Source organism: Saimiri boliviensis, chromosome 21, assembly GCF_048565385.1.
Source record: "Saimiri boliviensis isolate mSaiBol1 chromosome 21, mSaiBol1.pri, whole genome shotgun sequence".
Classification (NCBI taxonomy): domain Eukaryota; kingdom Metazoa; phylum Chordata; class Mammalia; order Primates; family Cebidae; genus Saimiri; species Saimiri boliviensis.
This window is the reverse complement of record NC_133469.1, coordinates 4,425,302-4,450,486: the sequence shown is the minus strand read 5'-3', so window position 1 is coordinate 4,450,486 and position 25,185 is coordinate 4,425,302. Positions and strand designations below refer to the sequence as shown.

Sequence of the window (25,185 nt, the reverse complement as noted above, 5' to 3'; positions counted from 1 at the left end):
AATTTATAATTCTCCAATTTTAAGTACTGATGCTTCCATTTTATAATAAAATGGAACTACAGAAGTTATCTTTAAATATATAGTATTGCAAAAACATTTCACAGTTAAATCCTACATCCTTTCAATTTCTTGAGAATACTTTTTAAATTACTGATGCTCAAAAAAACTTGGAGATGTATTTTGTGTGTGAATTCCTAAATGATGTAATTAATTTTAATTACCATTTCCCAAAGGAAGGCTTCAAAATCAAATAGCAAGATCCAAAAATTTTTAGCAAATTGAGTTTAAAACGAAAACATTAAGAAATCACAGAAATCAAACCAAGCTAGGCAGTGCCTCTAACATGCTAATTTAGCCTATTTCAGCTGTGAAAAAAGACCATCACCTCTAGTTCTTATCTATCTACCAAGAGAAGCACACATATTAACATTAATGGGAATATGCCTCATGTTATATGCAAAGTACAGGCATTAAAATTGTATATAAAACAAGCTGTAAGTCAAATCATATTTTAAATGCAACTGGCGATTTCTCATTTAAAGGATATATTTGTTGAATTATAAGGTAAAGTTATTACTACAGCAACAACAAAATTTAATCTACAATCTAGTACATCTAACTTACCCACCTGAAAATTTACATTAAAATTTTATTTATTTATTTATTTATTTATTTATTTATTTGAGACAGGGTCTTGCTCTTGTCACCCAGGCTGGAGTGCAATGGTATAATCTCGGGTCACTGCAACCTCTGCCTCCTGGGTTCAAGCAATTCTTCTGCCTCAGCCTCCCAAGTAGCTGGGATTCCAAGCATACAACACCATCCCCAGCTAATTTTTGTATTTGTAGTAGAGAAGGGGTTTCACCATGTGGACCAGGCTGGTCTATAACTCCTGACCTCAGGTGACCTGCCCACCTTGGCCTCCCAAAGTGCTGGGATTACAGGCATGAGCCACCACGCCTGGCCTTTGTATTTTTTTTAGAGAGAGGGTTTCACCAGGCTGCCCAGGCTGGTCTTGAACCCCTGAGCTCAAGTAATCTACCCACGTTGGCCTCTCAAAGTGCTAGGATTACAGATGTGAGCCACAACACCCACCCTACATTAAGATTTTATTATCAAATAATTTAGGTTTACCCATAGAGTATTTCAATTCCTGGGACAAAGAGATCATATGTTAAAAAATCTATGTTTTTACAAAACATTATGTTAATAACCCCTGTTCAAAGGAAAGGTGTTGATGCTAGAACAAAGACCAAAACCATTCTACCAGTGAGTCTAAAGAAGCCTGGTGTTTCTCTTAATCCCAAGTCAACAACCATTAACAATCAGAGCCACGTTCCCTTTTCAACACACTAGATACTTGACTTAGACACTTAACATGTGGCTCCCCTCAACAGAATGTGAGCTCTCTAAGGACAGAGATTTGTTTTGTCAGTTTTGGCCACTGTTCGGATCACACCCAAAACCTAGACTAGGGCCTGGGCCTGCCACATTCATAAATATTAAAAGATGGCCTATTAGTCTTACCACAGACTGGGTGGCTTAAACAACAGACATTTGTATACAGTTGTGGTAGCTGGAGGTCTGACATCAAGGTGTCAACAAGGCTGGTTTCTTCTGAGATGTCTGTCCTTGGCCTGTAGATGACCATCCTCTCACTGTGTCTTCACATCACCTTTACTCTGTACACGGCCATGTCCTAATTTCCTCTTCCTATAAGGACACTAGTCATATACCCTCATTTTACCTTAATTATCTCTTTAAAGATCCTACCTCCAAAAACAGTCACATTCTGGGTACTGGGGGTTAGATCTGAGTATCTGTGCCCCTCCAAAATTCATATGCTGAAATCTAATCCCCAACATGCTAGTATGAGATGGGGCCTTTGGGAAGTGACTAGGTCATGACGGTGGAGCCCTTGTGAACGGGATTAGTGCCCTTATAAAAGGGGCCCAAGGAGCTTGCTTGTGCCTTCTGCCTTCCACCTTCCACCATAGGAGAACAAAGCAAGAGGCACCAATCTATGAAGAAGAGAGCAGCCCCCACAAGAAACCCCATCTGCTGGTACGTTAATCTTGGACTTTCCAGCCTCCAGAACTGTGAGCAATAAATTTCTGTTGTATATAAACTCCCCAGCCTAAGGCATTTTGTTATAGCAACCAGAATAGCCAGATTTCAACATAAAATGTGGAAGGAACAAAATTCAGCCATTCGGGAAGGCAAGTTGCTATAACTTTACAATTCTTTAATATTAAAGTTTCCCAATCTCATGAAATAGAGAACATGTGCTTCAATGAATGCTGTTAATACTCAAAGTACCGGTTTTGAATCCTTTATAAAGATATAAATAATTCATGAATTATATTGCATGCTACCTGTCAACAGAGATTCCTGTTCCACTCGCAGTTCACGAAACAGAAGAATCAAATCAACAGCAACACCAATCGTATCCAAGTTCCTGTATTGGGTTTTTAAAAAAAGACAAAACTAGACATGTTCATTCATTCATATATTGTCCATGGCTGTTTTTGCACTATAATGGTAGAGCTGAGAAATCTGACAGAGATTACAAAGCCTAAATTATTTATTATCTGGCTCTTTACAGGAAAAGTATAGCAATCCTATCAGTAGGGGTTATGTTTACGTGCAGAGCCAACCGCTGTCAACAGTTTTCTTTAAGCACTTCCTGAAGTTTCCTATGGCTCAGATTCTTTGCTTTATTGTATTATGGCCCATTCCATGAATTCTTGGCGAAAACAATCCCAGTCCACACAAAGTGCAAAAGATGCAAAGAGATCTAGGCCTTAATAGCATCACACCTTCTGATTAACTCTTTAAAACTTAAAATAAAACATCAAAAAAATATTTACTTGTTGCAGTCTGACTGGCTCAGAAATACTGGTCTTAGTTAAGCTTGGCCACAAAGTCTTTACTAGAATCTTTGTTGTATTTTTCTTTTTTTTTTGAGATGGAGTCTCACTCTGTTGCCCAGGCTAGAGTGCAGTGGCACGATCTTGGTTCACTGCAACCTCCACCTCCTGGGTTCAAGTGATTCTTATGCCTCAGCCTCCTGAGTAGCTTGGATTACAGGTGCACACCACCATGCCCAGCTAATTTTTGTGTTTTTAGTAGAGATGGAGTTTCACCATGTTCGTCAGGCTGGTCTCGAACTCCTGACCTTGTGATCCACCCACCTCGGCCTCCCAGAGTGCTGGGATTATAGGTGTGAGCCACCACACCCAGCCTCTTTGTTGTATTTCAAACTAGAAGATTACATTCTGAAAACTGCTGCCCTAAATGGTTGAAATTTTCCTTTAAAAATCAATAGTGAATAATAACACAATCCTAGGAGGGAAGAGGCAGAAAAACTAACACCCTTAAATGTTCATTTTCATTTCAGCCCAACCGTAAGTTGCATGCAATAAAAAGATATTATCACAAACAACACAGCCCTTGCTTTGCTGGCCCTACCAAAAAATCACTGGTAACTTATTTGCCACAGTATTTATTTTTGTAATGTTTGAATTTTTATAGTTTGCACATATTACTCAAAACGGAAAATAAAAATTGACTGCTTTGAAAGAAAGGAATATTAACATAAACTTCTCTTATATATTCATTCCTAAGGCAGAGGCAGAAACATTTACTGTTTACTGAGCACACTATGTGCATTAGGCATTTACATAAGTAATATCATTTGTGCACCATAACCAGCCTGCCTGGAAGACATTGCTTACCCAGTTTTACAGAGGAGAAAACTGATATTCAGGAAAACCAAGTCACCTGTCCAGGGTCACATGGCCATGTAAGGATGGAGCAGTCATCCACAACAGGACCAGTGTGTAAGGCTCAGGACAGCAAGTGCAGACTGCTTTTGAGCTTAAGCTTTACAGTCAGATGTCTGGATACAGAGAGAATGTTCCCAGCCTCTCTCACTTAACAAGTGACTCTCAGACAAGTTATTTAACTCTCCAAGGTGCAGTTTTTTCTTTTGTAAAAATGGAAAAATTTCTTGAGTTTGTTCTAAGGATTAAAGAAGATACTACAAGCAAAGCACTTGAGACAAAGCCCGATGCCGAAGGCAGCTCACCAAGCGCTTGCTCCCTTCCCCACCAAGGTCAGCCAGGCACAAAGGCGTACCTGCCAGCCACAGTCAAAAGTTAGCTCTAAGGCTCTCCTTCCGCTCCCCATCACACTACAGCATCTCCTGACTCGAAAAGGAAAGAAGAAACTAGCCTTTCGGCCAAATGCTTCTAGCTTATAACTAGTTACGTTTTAGAATGTTGACTATTATTGTCAAGATTATTACTGTTTCTATCCATGTATCTGCAAACGGATGGCAGGTCTGGTTCAGTACTGAAGTTACATGACTCACTTTTTACCCCCTCTCCTTTGATCTTAAAAATCTCATTAATCATGTCAAAGCCTCGGGTATATGTGTCTAAGTGAAGGGAGTCCCTCAAACGGCTTCTGGACCAGCCCAATCTCACCCGTCACAGTGGTGACAGGGAAGCCTGGAGGCTCTGTCCACGTTCAATTCCAGGAAAGAAAGTAAGCAACCCGTTTGTGGCTTCTGACTTCAAGTAAAAATTTTTAATAAAAAGCAGATTCCATAAAATCAAACAAGAAAGATTCTGGGTTCTGGGAGAAGAGAGTAACATGTAAAAGCAAAGAACAGCAGTGGACAGCTCACCTGCTCATGTTGTACCTACTTTTAAAAATGTGCACATCATAAAATAAGAGGAAGCAGAGCTTGGAACTTGACACGATCTTTAGGAAAGACAGGTCATCCTGTACATTTACAAAATATGCTTCTTGTTCAAAGACAAGAGGAACAAATTAAAACACTGAAAGTAATTAAAATATTTACAACCTGAGGTCAAGGACTGCAAGTAAAATCTAGGAACAAAGACTCAAAATCAGCTTCAAAACACTATAAAGAACCAAATACCTCAAAACATAAATCTAGCCCCTACTGTTAAACAGACTCTGTTACATGTTGTCCCATTACATACTAGTTGAAGAAACTCCAATGGCAGGACCTGTAGCAGACTTCTTTCTGTTGGACATAGTGGACTTAAAGTTTCTTTTAAAAAAATCATTATGTTAGGATGTTCACTTCTTTGTTTTCTGCTTTAAACTTTAACTTCCTTGTAGTTTTTTTTTCTTTTTCTTTTTCTTTTCTTTTTTTTTTTTTTTTTGAGACAGAGTTTCGCTCTTGTTACCCAGGCTGGAGTGCGGCTCACCGCAACCTCCACCTCCCAGGTTCAGGCAATTCTCCTGCCTCAGCCTCCTGAGTAGCTGGAATTACAGGCACGCGCCACCATGCCCAGCTAATTTTTTTGTATTTTTAGTAGGGACAGGGTTTCACCATGTTGACCAGGATGGTCTCAATCTCTTGACCTCATGATCCACCTGCCTCAGCCTCCCAAAGTGCTGGGATTACAGGCTTGAGCCACCGCGCCCGGCCTCCTTGTCGTTTTAATAAACAACTTTTTCTACTAGTTTTAATCAGTAGTTTACATCTGTTCTCTTGTTTCCTGCAGATGTAAAGGACAATCCTGCAGTTAACAATGTTTGACACTAAAATGTCGAAACAACAACTTCTTTTTTTGTTGTTGTTTTTTTTCCCCTGAGACAGAGTCTCACAATTCGGTCCAGGCTGCAGCAATGGCATCATCTCAGCTTACTGCAACCTCTGCCTCTCTCAGGCTCAAGCAATTCTCTCATCTCAGCCTCCTGAGTAGCTGGAACTACAGGTGCACGCCACCATGTCCAGCTCATTTTTTGTGATTTTTGTTTCTGTAGAGACAGGGTCTTGCCATGCTGCCCACACTGATCTTGAACTCCTAGACTCAAGCAATCCTCCTGCCTCAGCCTCCCAAAATGCTGGGATTATAGGCATGAGCCACCTCGCCCAGCCCAAAACAACTTCTAACAGATAAGCCAAATTACGGAACCAGCATGCACATATACAAAGAAACAGAATCAAAGGTACATGTGTAAATACAAGGAATACTACCTGATTGAATTTTGGTTCACAGAACATTCTATGCAAGCATTTCGAAGACACCTGAAGCATTCTGTTATTAACTGCAGGCTGGAAGCCAGATTTTCTGCTTGGGATGGATCTCTGCAGGCAAGCTCAACAGCATGAGAGGATTTCTTTAGGATATCCAGAACTCTTTGGAAGATAGTCCTGGGTGCTGTTTCTCTGAAAAAGGATAAAATTGTTACAAACCAGAAAAAAGACTATAATTTCTTTTTTTTTTTTTTTTTTTTTTTTGAGACGGAGTTTCGCTCTTGTTACCCAGGCTGGAGTGCAATGGCGCGATCTCGGCTCACCGCAACCTCCGCTTCCTGGGTTCAGGCAATTCTCCTGCCTCAGCCTCCTGAGTAGCTGGGATTACAGGCACGTGCCACCATGCCCAGCTAATTTTTTGTACTTTTAGTAGAGATGGGGTTTCACCATGTTGACCAGGATGGTCTCGATCTCTCAACCTCGTGATCCACCCGCCTCGGCCTCCCAAAGTGCTGGGATTACAGGCTTGAGCCACCACGCCCGGCCTAGACTATAATTTCCAAATGTCCTGCTCAGAAAACCGCTTTCATCTACTATTGCGGGGAGAGGGACTAGGCTTATCTGCTCTAGCTCCTTAATTTACAACACTAAATAAAAGATCTGCATATATTGAGCACTTACTATGCATCCAGGCACTGTTCTTGTCCCTTTTCATATGTTTTCTCATTCAGTCTTTGCAACAGTCTATGAAGCCAACACCATCCTCTCCATGTTACAGAAAAGGTAAGTGAAGTAGAGATGGTAAGTAATGTGTCCAAATCACTCAGCCGATAACTGGCAGAGCCACAAAGCCAACTGAGGCACTTTGGCCTGCAGTGTCATGTCACTACCCATGACAACCCAAGTCCCAGTTCCGGTGACTGCTCGTGCTTATGGATCTGCCCTTAATCAGAACAGAATATCTATTTCTAATGTTCTAGACAGAGAATATAGTCCGGTCCTCTGTCACCCAGTATGTACCTAAGTTCAGTTGTAAGACAATATTCCTACAGGACAAGGATACTATCTACTCTGTAGACACTGTGAGGCTGACAACACACACACCCGACTTCTATACAGTCAGCGACACAGATGGGAGAGAAAGGAGGGAGGGAAAGAGGGAGGGAGAATGTAAAGTGTGCCCGCTCTTCCAGCAAGAATGTATGCCCAGGGAGAAAGAGGAGCTCGTGGCTGTTCCCTGTGGGCATCTTAGTCTCTGCATGCCTCTCATGCCAGGAGTACTGCCTGCACTGGCTATCATTCCAGAGCTCTGAAGATAAGAATTTTTTGTGCAACATGGCACCTAAATGCAAGCCAACTTCCTCATTCCATAAATCCCCTAAAGAAACAGCAATCTGTTTTAATGTTAGAAGGAAAATTGTTACATTGGACAATTTAAGTGATTCTTGCAAATGATTCGGACCACATGAACTTTCTGCTTTTGCTCTCGCTGTAGAATCACCGTGCTGTTTCTCTGAAAAAGGTATTTCGCCCTTGGACTGAGCCAGACCGGCAGGGAGCCACAGGTTCATTTACAGCTCGGACACTGAGCTGCGCAGATTACAGAGCTGCTCAGGTGCTGCAGGAGACACCTGTGGAGGCCCCTTTTCCAGGACCAGAGGAAACACTTCTCTCCCTGAACTTCAGTACCACGACTTCTTATACACCAAGTGATGTGGGGTTTTAGCTTACGAATAGACGATAGAACTCACATTATTCATCACATTTTCTCTCTGTCCGAGCCTTTCTTAAGTCTGGAGTCAAATTTACGACCATGTTTAACAACAATATGAATCCTTACTTTTTCTAACTGGTTTTTCCACTCTCCCTAATTTCCTCCCTTATCTTTTTCTCATTGTATTTATTTTTTAAGGCATCTCAAATTCAGTTTTGGAAAGAAATTAATTAAAAACTGGGAAATAACAAATAAAATAATTTGTCTATGTCTCCCCCAGTCAGCCCTCTGAGTGTAGACGATGAAACTTTGACTCAGGGTCTCAACAACTGAGTGACATGACCAAATTAAAAAATAAAAATGTAAGGGCACAGCACTAATCTCGCCTAAATAAACCATATGAAACAAGTATATAAGCCATTTTTAGTGACAATATTGCCATAAGAAGAATATTCACTATCTTTTTTTTTTTTCTTTTTTTTTGAGATGGATTCTTGCTCTGTTGCCAGGCTGAAGAGCAGTGGCGCGATCTCAGCTCACTGCAACCTCCGCCTCCCAAGTTCAAGCAATTCTCCTGCCTCAGCCTCCCAAGTAGCTGGGACTACAAGTGCACGCCACCATCCCCAGCTAATTTTTTTTTTTTTTTGTATTTTTAGTAGAGATGGGGTTTCATCCTGTCAGCCAGGATGGTCTTGATCTCTTGACCTCATGATTTGCCCACATCGGCCTCTCAAAGTGCTGGGATTACAGGCGTGAGCCACCACACCCAGCCAAGTCACGAACACTCTTAAGGTAGCTTTAAAAAGTACTAAATATATTGTAGACACTAATAGGCTAAGAAAATACCCAGCAGTTTAAAACATTGTGAAGAATGTTAAGGCTCATCACAATTTCTAGGACAAAGAACAAATCTAATCACCTCTATCTGCCACATCTGCATGAAGTTTTGAACCCATGTATTAATGTTATAGTCAAATAAAAGTAGAGCTCTGTAACTGAATAAACTTCAGTAACGCCTCTCTTTTCCTACTAAGATGACTAAGAAAAGTGTATTCTCAGCTGTAGTACAGCAGTGAGAATTCTTTCTTTCACCTGATCCTCTGCAATCTGCCTCTCACATGGGCACCACCTTTCCCCTGTGAGTGGTCTTCCCTGAAGTCATTCCTTGAGATCTTAACATCTACTTTACTCAAAATTGGTATCTCGCACAGCAAAAGCTTTGGAATCAAACTACGGTGCAGACTAATCAAGACAGAGGAAAAGCAATATTCTTAACGAAAACTGGGATAATGATATCCCGACCACAGAATAAATACTAAGTTCATGACTTATGTTGTGAATAACTCCCAATGCTACGTGTGAATTTGTTACATATGCACCATGGCTTTATAATAATTTTAACCAAACGAAAAGCATTTAACTGAGCTAAGGCCAACCAAAAGATTCCTGAAATCCAAATAACTATTAATAGCGACTAAAGAGTAATCAGGACAGCATCCATTTGGCACACAATAATTCATGTCTGTGGTATAAAAGAAACCTAATGTGGGGCTGTGATCACTGTCATCTGCTCTCCCCAGGTTGTACACCACAGATTCCTGAAAACTCCGATACTGCCAATCTTTGGTCTTTGCTCGAACATATCCCACCAAAAGAAAGTCCTCTCTAAATCTCGCAATCCTCTGCCTGGGAGAAACTTGCATCTCCTTTTAAACCTTAGGAAAACTCACAGCCCTGGTGAAACTCCTCCTCTTCTCCAGACAAAGAGACTCCCTCTATGCCTCCCTGGAGCTCTGTTCATAAGGCTGGAATAACTTGTCCACATCAGATAATATTTACCTATCCTATCTCCCTAGCTAGATTGTAAGTCCTTGAAAAATAGAGACTATCTTTTATTCTTTTCTCTATCTCTAGGGCCCAGAACTGGCACCCACGGATTGACTTTGTTCAAGTTTTAAACAGTGAGGAGACTGTTCGCACACTCAGTGGCCCCCGACTGCATCGCCACCTTGCTGTGTAATCCAAGCACTTCCTGAGCCTATGCCCAGACCCAGGCATCAGGCCTGACATGAGCAGTGGGGTCACTGCTCTTTGAGTCAGCAACTGAAAGAAGGGGACCCCGAGGCATCCGCTCAACTCTCTGCTTCCCATTAAGAAATCCATATCACCTCAACTCGGAAACTAGATGTGAATATTATGTAGATATTTTATGACTGCTATTAAGCAAACATTGAATTTCTCCTTCCCCTTTAAATGATACAGCAGATAAGCTTGCAGGTCCGGGAGGAGTTGTACCCCAATTAACTGTATTTTCATAACGTCTTAAGAACAACGAACATGTTTTAGATGTCTGTTTCCTTTTAGAAAAGGTGGCAGTAAAAACTGTTCCTCTTGAGTCATACAATAAATAGCTATAGCTTCTATTCACCCTAGTTTTACACAATATCAACAACTTTCAGCAGATGAGGACAAAAAAGCTTTTATTCAATAACAGTAAATACTATGAAAGCATTTAACTCTTCCATACATTTTTACTTTCTCTACAGCCTTGAAAGAAAACTATCTGGCATTACAGATCCGGAATAGTCCTAGTGTCTTGTTTGCAAAAATCTGTGTTCACTCTAAGACAATGCAGTTAAATATGTGTAATGATTAACAACAATGAAATAGTAAAGACCAATACTCCAGTATCACAAATGTTATTAATAATAACTGCTGTCATTTCTGCTTTAACCAAACTAACAAAAAATACTCGCAGAGACTTTAAAAAGCTTAGCTACTTCATTCACAGAAGACAGAAAGTACTTAGAAGGACAATTAAAATTCAACCGTTAGACATTCCTATTAGAAAGGAATGCATACCCTGAAGACAATGTGTAGATGAAATGTTACAGTACAGAACCAAACAAAATCCTTTGAATTATACAAAAGATAGAATTTCATTTCCTTCAAGTCTGAACAGATCAGTAGGGTTTAATCTTGGCAAGTCCTATTTGAGAAAAATTAAAAGAAAACTACCTGTGATTATATGTAACAGGTTAGATAGGTCTAATATACTGTATGTATACACACTTTACAGTTAAATTATCATGTGGGACCTCCTACTGAAAAAAGAAAGCTTCATGCTAGTCATTGTAATGCCACAACTAAGACCTTCCTACTTGTTAAAAGATTTATTCTAATACCTTAGATTTACTTAAAAACTGGCATATGTGGTTTAGAGTAGTTCAACAACTGCCAGTGAGAAAAACTATTAAAATACGCAGAAGTTCAGAGATTAAAATAACAATCACTGGTTGTTACTTAAAACCATAAATCTTGCTGATTTGACTGGACAGGACTGAACAACAGAAAATAAAAACATTTGTATCTCCTGCCACAAACAGCCTAGGGCAAAATTTTGGAATCTGCACAGAACGCAAACTTCTTTTAATACTCTTCTCTCCTCTTCTGTCACATCCAGGATTCTGAAGCGCTTCCTGACAACCCAGATCACTCCATTTTGCAGGGTCATAAACTTATTCTGTAAAGGGTCAGAGAGTGAATATTTCAAGCTTTGATGGCCAAACAGCCTCTGCCACACTCTCAATTCCCTGGTGCACAAAAGCAGCCACAGGCAGCACCTAAACAAGTGAACATGGCTGGGCTCTAACGAAACTCTGTGGAAACCAAAATTTAAAATTCATATAATTCTCATGTGTCATGAAATTTTATTATCTCCCCAACCATTTAAAAATGTAAAAAACCACTCTTAACTCCCCATGGGTCATAAAAAAAAAAAAGGTAGTGGGCCAGATCTGGCCATGGTTTGGCAACCCCTGCTTTAAAGGGTTCCAAACATACCAGTCCTCTCCCCACTCCCCAAAAACCACATGCTTCCTCTTTCCCACTGTCTTCATCACATTCAAAATCCATCTCTCATCAGAACAAATACACTGTGTTAAATGAAAGAAACTAAGAAGGCCAGGTGCAGTAGTTCATGCCTATAATCCCAGTGCTTTGGGAGGCAGAAGCTAGGAGTTCAAGACCTGCCTAACATAGCAAGACCCCATCTCTACAAAAAAAAAAAAAAAAAAAACTTGTTTTAATTAGCTGAGTTTAGTGGTCTGTGCCTCATAGTCCCAGCTACTCGAGAGCCTGATGCAGGAGGATTGCTTGAATCCACGAGTTCAAGGCGATAGCGAGCTACAATCACAACACTGCACTCTGGCATGGGTGACAGAGCGAGACCTTGTCTCTAAATACATGAAAAGAAAGAAAGAGAAGCTAAGAAAAGGTGAAATTAGCTCAGAGACAGAAAATCAACCACTGGAATAGAAGAGAGCGTCCAGGGACAGAACTGTGCATACGTGGTAACTTGATACTTGGCATTTATCAATAGCATTCAAGACCTCCTGGGGAAGATGGACTGTGTTCTAAGAGGTGCTTAACAACTGTTAAGCTACAAGGAAAAAAACTGATTTGGATCTTTACTTACAACTACCCAGAAAGTAACACCAGATGGATTTGGGAATATATGGAAGACAAAATTGCAAGGCTTTGGAAGAAAATACACGGAGAATGTCTTTATATTCTTAGAGAAAGATGCTGTATATAAGACATATTTTAACCCTATTTTTTTTTCTTTTTTCCTTACCACTAGACCACCAGGGATAAACTGTATTTGAAAAGTATTACTTATGCACAGATCCAAAGGTGAGGGAGCCAAGTATGCACCTTCCTGGGAGAAGAGCTTGGACTAGAGGAAAAGCATACACAACATGCCACAGGGAGGTCAGGGCTGGCCTGGATGAACCCCAGTGAGAGAACAAAGAGAAGTGCCACTCAGAGAAAGAAGACGGAGCGCCCCAGCACAGGCAAAGGAGGCCATCGAAGGACGCTGGCTTTTAGCCTGGTGTGAAACCATGGAAGGTTCTTTTTCTCATTTTTTGAGACAGTCTTGCTCTGTAGCCCAGGATGGGATACAGTGGCAGGATCTCGGCTCACTGCAACCTCCGCCTCCCAGGTTGAAGCAATTCTCCTGCCTCAGCCTCCCGAGTAGCTGAGATTACAGGCACATGCCATTATGCCCAGCAAATATTTGTATTTTTAGTAGAGAGCGGTTTTCACCATGTTGGTCAGGCTGCTCTCAAACTCCTGGCCTCAAGGGATCAGCCTGCCTCAGCCTCCTAAAGTGCTGGGATTACAGGTGTGAGTCACCACACCTGCCCGCCGATGGAAGGTTCTGAGCAGAGGGGTGACAGCATCTGACTTACATGTTAAAAGGATCCCTTTGGCTGCTCTGTAAAGAATCAATCTTAAAGAGAAAAGAGAAAACAGCAAGACGCCAGTTAGGAGGCTGTTTTTAGAGCAGAGGGAAAGCAGCAGGTCTGGTAAATAGAAATCAGATTCTGGATATTCTAAAGATGGAGCCAACAGGACTTCATGCTGAATTCTTATGAGGGGTGTCTAAAAAAGGGGAGTCAAGGATGACCCCAAAACTTCAGCCTGAGACAGAAATTGAAAGATGTATTGATTGCTTATAGAAACAAAGTCTAATCTGAGGATATCTGGTGGATGAGAGGATCAGGAGAAATACAAGTAGAACATGAAGTAGTCAGGTGAATAAACAAGCCTAGCATTCAGGAGAAAAGCCTCGCTAAGCCAGGGGCGGTGGCTCATGTCTGTAATCCCAGCACTTTGGGAGGCCAAGGCAGGAGGATCATCACTTGAGCCCAGAAGTTCAAGACCAGCCTGGGCAACATGGTAAGATCCCATCTCTTTAAAAAAATTTTTTAAATTAGTCAAGTGTGGTGGTGTGTGCCTGTATTTCCAGCTGCAAGGGTGGCTGGGGTAGGTGAACTGCTTGAGCCTAGGAGGTCAAGGCTGTAGTGGGTGATGATCGTGCCACTGCACTCCAGCCTGGGTGAAAAAGCAAGACCTTGTCTCAAAAAAAAAAAAAAAAAAGTCCAGCTAGAGAAAAATGTTAGTCACCAGCAAACTAAGTTACTAAAGCCACAAGACTGAGTGAGAATACTGAGAGAGTAAATACAGGCAGAAAAGAGAAGAGGCCTGAGGACAGAGTTCTGAGAACTGGGAAGGATTATCACTCAGGGAAATGGAGGGAGAGATTTTTCTTAGGATGGGAAAAATTAACAGCAGATCTATAAACTGATGAGTGCAATCCCAAAGAAAGGGTAAAACTGATGATTTTTTAAAAGGAGGAGAAAAGAAGACTGCTGGAACGGTGTGCAAAAGTGAGTGGAATTTAGTGCAAACCTACGGGGAGCGTACATTCAGAGCAAGACCGCTCATCCACAGGAACAGAAGCAAAGGCAGATGATGGCACAGATACAAGTAGGTGGGCAGAGAGGGTGACAAGAGTTCCTGGAAATTATCTTGCAGTTGCTCCTATTTTCTCAGTAAATAGAAAGCTGAGGGTGAAGGTGAGAGGGGATGGAGGTTTGAAGAGAACGGGGCATGAAATACCCGACTACGTGGGCAGGAGAGTCAAGGGACGAGGGAAAACAGCAGGATAAGGGCCACCTTAATTAGTGAGCAGCAATTTAAAGCGAGACAGTCTGCATGGCTGTACGCTTCTCTCTCGCCTTCTTCAGCTATTTGGGTACTGGCACGAGGAAAACAGCAAGTTGGATTTAAGCAGAGCTGGAGTTTTACCAGGCAAGCATAGCGAAGTTTAGAGAGGAGGCAAGGGAGCTGAGGATGTACACAAGAAAATGCTCTCATTACTCATCCATGGATCTGAGCCAGATCAAGACGGCAATGTGAACATGAAGAAGGGGAATAAAGAACAGAAGGGGTAGTAAATAGGAAGCAGGGTCGAAAGATTGTAGGTCCTGGTGGGGTTAAAGACTTGATGGAGCCAGCCAGGCACAGTGGCTCACACCTGTAATCCCAGGACTCTGGGAGGCCGTGGCAGGTGGATCACCGGACGTCAGGAGTTTGAGATCAGCCTGGCCAACATGGTGAAACCCTGTCTCTAGGAAAAATAAAAAATTAGCTGGGTGTGGTGGCACACACCTGTAATCCCTGCTACGTGGGAAGCTGAGGCAGGAGACGCTTGAACCCAGGAGGCAGGGGTTGCAGTGAGCCAAAATCGTACCACTGCGCTCCAGCCCAGGCTACAGAGCAAAACTCTGTCTCAAAAAATACAAAAGATTTGAAGAAGCAGGGGCCCTAGAGGGAAGACAAACAGGGAGTGGAACTCTTGAAATTTGGAGGAAGGCGGGTATGGTTACAAATAAGGCCTAAATAAGGTATGGCAGTATGTGGCTGAGATGGGATAGAGGTCAAGCTCACTGAAGGAGAGAAAGTCAAAGCAATTCGAGGCCAGGATAATGAAAGGATAACCTACATAAACAATGAAACAACCAAGATTGAAGGCAGGAGACGTGATAGAGTGAAAAGAGGTGAACCAGAGCTAAACTCTTCAAGGAATGAGGTAGACTGACCCACAGATCTCTTTTAACTACAAAAGTGATTAAACCGGCAATACTCAGATGTCAGGAGATTAAGCGTTGGAGGGGTCTACAGAGGAAAAAGGTCTGAAAGCAGCAATGACAAGAAGAACTACCACACCTCTGAGCCAAGCAGAACACTGAGTGCAGGAGAGAAAAGTCTCCGACTTTCAAGAACTCTGGGAAAGGCGTGTTCCTCAGAAGTGAGCCATATGTCATTTAGATCAAGATGAAAATGAGTGTTTACAGAAGAGTTCAGGATACAGGGAATTTTGCTGAGGGCACAAAGAAGCATCCTAAGAATTGGGGAGTCAGAAAAGGATTCATGTAAATAACCTTAAAGGGTGCCAGGCACAGTGGCTCACACCTGTAATCCCAACACTATGGTAGGCTGAGACAAGAGAATCACTTGAGCCCAGGAGTTCAAGACGAGCCTGGGAAACACAGTGAGACCAAAACTCTACACACACACACACACAAAAAATTAATTAGCAGGGCATGGTGGCATTGTGATAGCACTACTGTACTCTGCCCTCCAGCGTGGGTGACACAGTGAGACTCTATCTCAAAAACAAGCAAACAAACAAACCCTTAAAGGGATGAGCGTTCAGAGAGTAAGAGAAAATTTAGGAGTTTCTCAAACAACTTAAAAAATCAGTTTGTGAATTTCTAACAAAAACACTGCTGCAATTTTATTTTGAATGGCATTGAATCCATAGATCAATTTGGGAAGTACTGATGTCTTTGAGGTTTCCTATAATACAAAGTTGTTTCTTACCATTTAAGTCTTTTTAAACATCTTTGGATAGTTTTATAATATTCTCATTGATGATGATGACAATGACACCAACACTTTCAACTGTGTCTGTTAGGTGCCAAGCACTGTTCTAAGCAGCACACAAACTCCTCAATAGCGCTAATGAGAGAGCATTCCTCACTTATGGATCATCCTGTTAATCTAATAGAACTTCTCTAAGCTTGTGGCCATCCGAGGGCCCAGCTCAGCCTGGTGGTAGTCCCACAGTTCCTTTGCTTCAGAGTGTCCTTGCTCACAGTCCAGTGACCAGTGACCACTACAAAAGACTGGAAGAATGAAAGAGCTGCGAAACTGCTCTAAGGGTACTGGTGGTCACAATCCTAACCTTATTTTCACTGGCTGGCTCAAACTCTTTCCTGTCTTCTTCATGCATTTAAGATAATTGAATGTAAGAGGTAGCTTACACTGACCACTTCTGTATTTTGAAGCTGAGTCAGAACACCTTACCAAACAATTCCATGTAGTATTTCAGCTCGTGGCATAGGTAAAAATAAAGGAATTGCCATCACACTCTAAAATGTGCTTTTTATAGTGTAACTTAATTGATGTTCTCTCAACAAAGTTGAGCTGAATCATGGCTGAGTCAAAACGCCATATGGCATCCTTAGCCAAGCTGATGACTCGTGTGGGTTTTTGTTTTTTAGGTTTTTGTGTGTTTCGGTGCAGTCAAAGACACTTGCTGGCCGGAGGCTCAGTAATGTCTGGGGGAAACCCATATGAGTGTGTATACACAGATGGATAGGTTTATTTTTTACCTCTGTGGTATGCTGACCTCAAAAGTGCTTAATCTATTCATTTTCTTTATGAAGGTTAGTCAACATATTTATAGAAGCAAGTAACAACACCAAGTCATTTTTTTACCCCTTGAAATCAGTCATCTGTCATAATTAACCTTTCCTGTCCCCTCCTAATTAAAGTCTTTCTTCTATGCTCTCCTTTTATCTCTCATGGCTCAAGAAAATTAGGTGTTAAAATAATAAAAATACAGGCCGGGCGCGGTGGCTCAAGCCTGTAATCCCAGCACTTTGGGAGGCCGAGGCGGGTGGATCACAAGGTCGAGAGATCGAGACCAACCTGGTCAACATGGTGAAACCCCGTCTCTACTAAAAATACAAAAATTAGATGGGCATGGTGGCGCGTGCCTATAATCCCAGCTACTCAGGAGGCTGAGGCAGGAGAATTGCCTGAACCCAGGAGGCGGAGGTTGCGGTGAGCCGAGATCGCGCCATTGCACTCCAGCCTGCGTAACAAGAGCGAAACTCCGTCTCAAAAATAATAATAATAATAATAATAATAATAAAAATACTACTGAGCTGGGCACGGTGGCTCAAGCCTGTAATCCCAGCACTTTGGGAGGCCGAGGCGGATGGATCAACGAGGTCAAGAGATCGAGACCATCCTGGTCAACATGGTGAAACCCGTCTCTACTAAAATACAAAAAATTAGTTGGGCGTGGTAGCGCGTGCCTGTAATCCAGCTACTCAGGAGGCTGAGGCAGGAGAATTGCCTGAACCCAGGAGGCGGAGGTTGCGGTGAGCCAGGATCACGCCATTGCACTCCAGCCTGGGTAACAAGAGCGAAACTCCGTCTCAAGAAAAAAAAAAAAAAAAAAACTACTGAATGCTCATTACGTGCTAGGTCTGAAAGTGGTACTGAAAACAGAGGTAAGTAAGAATCCTGCCTTCAGGCTGCTCTCACTCTAGTGAGACTGGTAGGTAAGTAAGTGACCGTAATACTCTACGTTGTTAAGTTATTCGAAAGAGGCAAGCACAGAACGCCAAGGGAACACAGGGCAAAGGCACCTGAAGGTCAGAAATCACTTTTAAAAGGAAGTGAGGGCCGGGCGCGGTGGCTCAAGCCTGTAATCCCAGCACTTTGGGAGGCCGAAACGGGTGGATCACGAGGTCGAGAGATCGAGACCATCCTGGTCAACATGGTGAAACCCCGTCTCTACTAAAAATACAAAAAATTAGCTGGGCATGGTGGCACGTGCCTGTAATCCCAGCTACTCAGGAGGCTGAGGCAGGAGAATTGCCTGAATCCGGGAGGCGGAGGTTGCGGTGAGCCAAGATCGCGCCATTGCACTCCAGCCTGGGTAACAAGAGCGAAACTCTGTCTATAAAACAAAAAAAAAAAAGGAAGTGAAATAATTCAACCATGAGGGAAAATCAGGAGTGTATGAATAAGCAAAGGAATGAAGGCTTAAGACAGTTATACTTACAAATTTACAGATTTATTTTGTAAATATAAATTACAAATATCTATTTTTAACAAATTACAAATGTATTAATTTTTTTTTTTTTTTTGAGATGGAGTTTCACTCTTGCTACCCAGGCTGGACTGCAATGGCGCGATCTCGGCTCACCGCAACCTCCGCCTCCCGGGTTCAGGCAATTCTCCTGCCTCAGCCTCCTTAGTAGCTGGGATTACAGGCACGTGCCACCACGCCCAGCTAATGTTTTGTATTTTTAGTAGAGACGGGGTTTCACCATGTTGACCAGGATGGTCTCGATCTCTTGACCTTGTGATCCACCCACCTCGGCCTCCCAAAGTGCTGGGATTACAGGCTTGAGCCACTGCGCCCGGCCTAAATGTATTAAATTTAATAGTAGCATTTGAGCTATTCCTGTTAGTAATTCAAAGTAAGCTACACATAGTTCATTTTATCACACGGACCACAGCAGCAGCACCAAGTATAGATCTTACATATATCATGTGTGCCATGATTCAATGAATGAATTACATAGGAAAGTATATCAATAGCATTTTAGTAATTTGAGTAATTACTCATCAGCTCATTGGAGCTACTACAGTAGCTCCTCACTGCTCTATTCAGTTCAGTTCAACATTTACAAAGTATTCAAAATGGGCCAGTCACCCTGCTAAGAAACACCATAGTCTCTGCTTTCAAGAAAAGCACTATTGAGTAGGGAAAAGGATACATAAAATGCTATTTCATAATGAAACAAAAATAGCAGTGAGGGAAGAGCTCATACTTTAAACACCTCCCCTCCACTGCAAACAATATGACTTTTTTAATTGTAAATATATAGCTTCACAGGCCCACCAAAATTCAGTGGTCAGTCATTTTCATTGCAGCCATTCTAATAGGCATGCAGAAGTGGCTTATTATGGTTTTGCCTATAACAGCACTATTGAGATAAGAGTTCACATGGCACGCAAGTCACCCATTTAAAGTGTACAATTAAATGGATTTTGTTACATTATTAATTTTTTTAACTGCGGTAAAATAAAGTTTGCCATTTTGTCCATTACAAGTCTACAGTTCAGTAGCATTAATTATATTCACAATGTTGTACAACTATCACCTCCATTTCCAAAGTTTTTTTTAACACCCAAATAGAAACTCTGTAAACATGAAGCAGTAACTCCCCATTCCTCCACCCTCCAAATCCTAGTAACCTCTAATCCGCTTTGTCTCTACAAGTTTGTTCTAGGTATTTCACGAAAACAGAATCATATATCTGTCGTTTTTCATTTTCTTTGGTTATATACCTATGAGTAAAACTGCTTGGCCATATTCCATGTTTAGCTTTTTGAAGACCCACCAAATTATTTTCCATAGTGGCAGGACCATTTTACATGTCCACCAGCAACACACAAGGGTTCCCTATCTCCTCAACAATACTTGTTCTTCGTTTTTTTGATAACACCCATCCTAACTGGTATGCAGTAGTCTCTCACTGTGGTTTTAACTGCATTTCCCTAATGACTAAAGATTTGGAGCACTTTATCATATGCTTATTGGCCTTCATTTCTTTCTCTGTGAAGCACAGACTTTTTTACCCAATTTTTAAATTGAGTGATAGGAGTCTTTCTTATTAAGTTATAAGAGAACTTTATATATTCTGAAATAACTGCTTTGTCATACATATTGTAAATACTTCTCTAAGTCCAGGACTTGCCTTTTCATTTTCTTTCTTTCTTTTTAAGACCTTTTGGCCTGAATTTTTTTTTTTTTTTTTAATTTTTAAATTAAACACCAACAAAAATCTCATTTTGTCTAAACAGATTAAAAGAGAAAAAAATGAGTTATACTGATAGAAGCTGAAAAAGAAATTACTGTCTAAGTGACTAAGTAACAGACCAAGCAAGCACAATGAGTAGTAAGTTACAGAAATAGCAGCAACTCCACAAGAAATTGTTAAGCATCTGCCACTATCCACTCTACGCCAGATGCCAGGCACACAGTAAATGTGACGTGCCCGCTTTATTCAAGAAGCTTATCAGGTGGAAGAGCAACGAGGTATTAGTTTAAGAGGTAAATTCATAGAAACGTATCCAAATGTTCCATTATTTCAAGAATACTCAAGTCAGAACACGATCTCCCCTACAGAAAACAGTAAATTACAGAACAGCACTATCTTCAGAACTTTCTGTGGTGATGGAAATCTATACCTGTGCTGTCACAATTTCATGTGGCCACTGAGCTCTTAAAATATGGCTAATGCCAGCCTGGGCAACATGGCGAAACCCCCAACTCTACAGAAAATAAACAAAAAAATTAGCCAGGCATGCTATATGCCCCTGTAAGTCCCAGCTACTGGGGAAGCTGAGGCAGGAGGATTGCTTGAGCCCAGAAGTCGAGGCTGCAGTGAACTACGATCGTGCCACTAAACTCCACCTTGGGCAACAGAATGAGACCGTCTCTAAATATATAATAATAAAATTAAAAATTAAAAAATATGGCTAATGCAATTAAAGAACTGAAACATTAATTTTACTTATTTTCTTTTTTTTTTTGAGACGGAGTTTCGCTCTTGTTGCCCAGGCTGGAGTGCAATGGCGCGATCTCGGCTCACCGCAACCTCCGCCTCCTGGGTTCAGGCAATTCTCCTGCCTCAGCCTCCTGAGTAGCTGGGATTACAGGCACGTGCCACCACGCCCAGCTAATTTTTTTGTATTTTTAGTAGAGATGGGGTTTCACCATGTTGACCAGGATGGTCTCAATCTCTTGACCTCATGATCCACCCGTCTCGGCCTCCCAAAGTGCTGGGATTACAGGCTTGAGCCACCGCGCCCGGCCCTAATTTTACTTATTTTCAATTATGAAGTAGCTATATGTAGCTAGTGGCTACTTAATGAACAGCACAGATGGAGTATGACAACCAAACTCACCTCGCTCCACCCTTTGTGGGGTCTGAATAGCCCTCAGAGACGCATCATAAAGGCAACTAGCCAGGCACGGTGGCTCACGCCTGTAATCACAACACTTTGGGAGGCTGAGGCAGGAGGACCACTTGAGGCCAGGAGTTCAAGACCAGCCTGAACAACACAGTGAGACCCCCCTTCTCTAGAAAAATGTACTCCCGCTGAGGGAACAAAGTGAGGCCCTGTCTGAAAACAAAACAAAACAAACAAAAAGATAAAAGAGCAGCTAAAATAGAATTTTAAATGTATTTGTCTTACTTACTCAGAAAGAATTTAACACGACTTGCAAAGACTCACAGCAAGACAACTTGGTAAGCAAATGTGAAATAAACCGATATCTACATTAAACAAAAAGTATAAAACAAATGTGAGAAAAAAGAATTACCTTACACAGAGAAGACACAGCTGAGGAATATCTTAATACTGATATTATATGACCATAGGCAATGTTTAACTAATTTTACTGACCAAGACACTGTTTAAGAAGTGGGTTACAGGCCAGGTGCGGTGGCTCAAGCCTGTAATCTCAGCACTTTGGGAGGCCGAGGCGGGTGGATCACTAGGTCAAGAGATCGAGACCATCCTGGCCAACATGGTGAAACCCCATCTCTACTAAAAATACAAAAAATTAGCTGGGCATGGTAGCGCGCACCTGTAATCCCAGCTACTCAGGAGGCTGAGGCAGGAGAATTGTCTGAACCCAGAAGGCGGAGGTTGCGGTGAGCCGAGACTGCGCCATTGCACTCCAGCCTGGGTAACAAGAGCAAAACTCCCTCTCAAAAAAAAAAAAAAGAAGCGGGTTACAGAATGCATTTAATACAGAGCATGGAGAATTTAGACTGGTGTATTAATGACTTAATGCTATATAGGAAATTAGCCCAAAATTTAGCATTTTTAAAACAGTAACATTTATGATCTGACAACAGTTCTGAGTGGCTTAGGGTGTCTCATGAGGATGAGGATGTTATGGGGCTGAAAAGACCTGCTTCCAAGGTGGCTCAACACATGGCTGTTGCAGGAGGCCCCAGCTCCTCACCACACAGCTCTCTGCATCTGGAGCTTGAGTACCCTCATGACATGGCTGCTGGTTTAGTCAGAGTGAGCGATCCCAGAAAGAGCTAGCAAAAAGGCAACTACAATGCTTTTTATGACCTAGTCTGAGAAGTCACACACTGTCACTTCTGTCATATTCTGCTCTTCAGAAGCAAGTCACTAAGTTCAGCCCACACTCAAGGAGAAAAGAATTAACTTCCTCCACTTGAAGGTCAGAGCATCAAAGAATTTGTGGATATATTTAAAATCACCACTATGGGATATAAGAATTTCCTTTTACTTGGGGGTTGCTAAAATGGTAATGAAATCCTGGGATCCCTTCCTCTGAAAACCCCAAAATTAGAATTGTCTTCCAGAAATAGCTTCAACTTTTGTTTTTGATAAGACAGGAGATTCAACACAAATGGGCTCTTAGTCACTTATAACATTATATTTTAATAACAGGTCGTAAATAAATGGCATCTACTATGTATAAACCACTGTGCTACACATATTACAGATCCTCACAATAATCCCTCAAAGTGGCTACCATCATCCCGTTTTCAAGACAAGAAACTTCTTCCCTCACAAGAGACAGAGTCAAGAAGGGTCTTCTAAACTAGCTCAGGGGCTTGGATTTTCTTCAAGTTATAAAAAGGGAACTGATGTTTGAATAAACGTCTCCTCTGCACCAGAAACCTAATCTATGTGACTTTATTTGTATCATCGGCTTTGCAAAATTAACATATGGCCCCTTTGCAGACACTGTTGCTTCTTCAAGTCCTCTCATCTATATAACCCACGCACCTGAAATAATATTAAAGCCTCTCCTGGCTCACCAATCTTCCAGCAGATCCACATGCTCCCCTCTGCCACCACCTCCTGCATAATTTCCATTACAATGTGTTTATTTAACAATTTCCCAAATATACTTGATTAAAGGGATCACATCATTCATCTTTGTACCCTCAGTCCCTAACAAAAAAAATCTGTTTCATAGTAGGTGTTCAATAAATGGTTGATGACCGGGTTATTAACTAAAAGGAGGGTCTATCACGGTACAGACATACCTAAGAATTAAATCAATAAATGCATCTCCCCCAAAGGCTCATGGAGCAGTACCAGGGACTTTTATTAATGGCATTCTTTCAGCAGCTCCCCATTTCCCACTGTGATTTGAGGGAAAGGAAGTGCTCAGACCAGATGTCTAGTTTAAAGAGAGGAAGTCCTCTAGTGATCACCTAGACCCATTCCTGTCCAAGTATTTCCTTCTTCAGTGCTCCCTCTGCTCTTTGTATATATATATACCCCCGCAGCTGTATGTCACCTTGTACACACTGGTACAGGAGAGAGCAAGGACTTTCCATTTTCCCACCCCACCCCCTAGCACAGGAGTTGACACACGGGGAACCACCACCGGGCCCTCAGTGGCATCAGGACTGGTCTGGTGTCTCCAGGCCCGTGCTCTTCCACACCGCACAGAGCGCCGCCCCCGGGGGGACGGTGCAGCCTGGGCCCCACCACCGAGGAGGAAGGACTGTCAGTCCCAAGTCCAGGCTGAGAGGCTGGCATCCCCGCAACTGTCCAATTCCCACGCCCCCAGCACGCGTCGCCCGCGCTAGAGCACACGCTCTATGACCGTGGGGGTCGCGTGGGTCTCGCTCGCAGCAGGGCCTGGCGCAGCCCTCGCAGCCGACAGGGGCGGCCCAGGCGGGCGTTGGGTCAGCAGCACCCGCACGCCGCAGCAAGGGCTCCCGGGGCGGCGGCTTCGCGGCCCGACGAGCTGCGGGGCAGAAGCGGGTGCCCGCTCCAGGCCCCGCGGGGACCCGCGAGGACGAGGCGGTGCCTGGGAGTCGGGAGGCCCGGGTGGCGCCCCGGCGGCCCGCGCAGGCCTCGCCCTTCGCGTCGCCGACGAGGAGGGGGCGGCGCCTCGGTGTAGGCCAGGCCGCCGCGGGAGTCCCGGCCGCCCTCCCCCGCCCGGGGCCGCCCCCCGCCGGGCTCGTTACCGGTTCCGCTGCTCTTTGAAGAGCGCCGTGAGCGCGCGCAGGGCCTCCAGGTCCTGGATGGGCGCCGGCACCATGACGCCCGACAGCCGGGCAGGCGGCGGTCTGGGCGCCGCCATCTTGCCGCTCGCAGCTCTGCAGAGCCTGACGAAGAGGAGGAGGAAGGCGAGGAGGAGGGAGGGGGAGGAAGGCGAGGAGTGAGGAGGAGGCGAGCGAGGAAAAAGGAGGAGGACGCGCCCTACGCAGCCCTGACCGCCGCCGCCGCTGCAGCCCGCGTCGCCCTGAAGCTGCGCCGCGGCCGGAGAGCTCGAGGCTGAGCGCGGGTTCGCCCTGGGCGGGAGGAGGGGACGGCGCCGCGGGGGAGTGGGCGCGGCGGAAGTCCCGCCCCAGGGGAGGGGGCGCGGCGGAAGTCCCGCACGAGGGGAGGGGGCGCGGCGGAAGTCCCGCCCCAGGGGAGGGGGCCCGGCGGAAGTCCCGCCCCAGGGGAGGGGGCGCGGCGGAAGTGCTGTGTGAGGGTGGGGAGGGATGCAGGGGGAGGTTAACTGGGAGGCGTCGCAGGGAGGGCTCCTCCGAGGGGCGGGGACGCCAGGGTGAGGGGCCATGTTGAGGGGGCCGTAGCAGTGTCTCGGTCCTGGGAGCGGGTACCAGGGACAGGGGTTCACACTGAGGAAGAGGGCCGCGTCCTGTGTGAGGGGGCCCGCGGACCAAGGGGTCCCCCCCCGGGGAGGGGATCCCAGGAGGGAAGGGGTCTCGGTCTTGGGGGCGGGTACTGAAGACCGAAGTTCACCCTAAGAAAGAGGGGCGCGTCCTATGGGACGGGGCCCGAGGATGGAGGGGTCTCCCCTAGGGAGGAGGTTCTGGGTGGAGGGAACCCTCTGGGGAGGAGACGCTGGCTGCAGGGCTCAGGGGTGAAGGGGGCCAGGCAGAGGCTCCCCCTCCTAAGGCTGAAGACCTTGATCCCACTGCTC

The 25,185-nt window shown here is 43.7% G+C and overlaps 1 protein-coding gene across 2 annotated transcripts in view; it reads right to left on the bottom strand.

Moving 5' to 3' along the window:
* Positions 1 to 24,590, bottom strand: part of ATXN10 (ataxin 10) — a 166,345-nt gene extending 141,755 nt beyond the window's left edge. Inside the window, exons 1-3 of one of the 2 annotated variants that reach the window (XM_074391131.1) lie at positions 24,221 to 24,590; positions 6,023 to 6,214; positions 2,376 to 2,458 (exon numbers count right to left, since the gene is read on the bottom strand). In XM_074391131.1, the coding sequence (XP_074247232.1) occupies positions 2,376 to 2,458; positions 6,023 to 6,214; positions 24,221 to 24,336 (391 nt within the window). In that variant the 5' untranslated portion in view covers positions 24,337 to 24,590. The remainder of the gene's footprint in view (positions 1 to 2,375; positions 2,459 to 6,022; positions 6,215 to 24,220) is intronic. The other variant, XM_039463070.2, reaches the window with a different exon arrangement.
* Between the last annotated feature and the right edge of the window lie 595 nt (positions 24,591 to 25,185).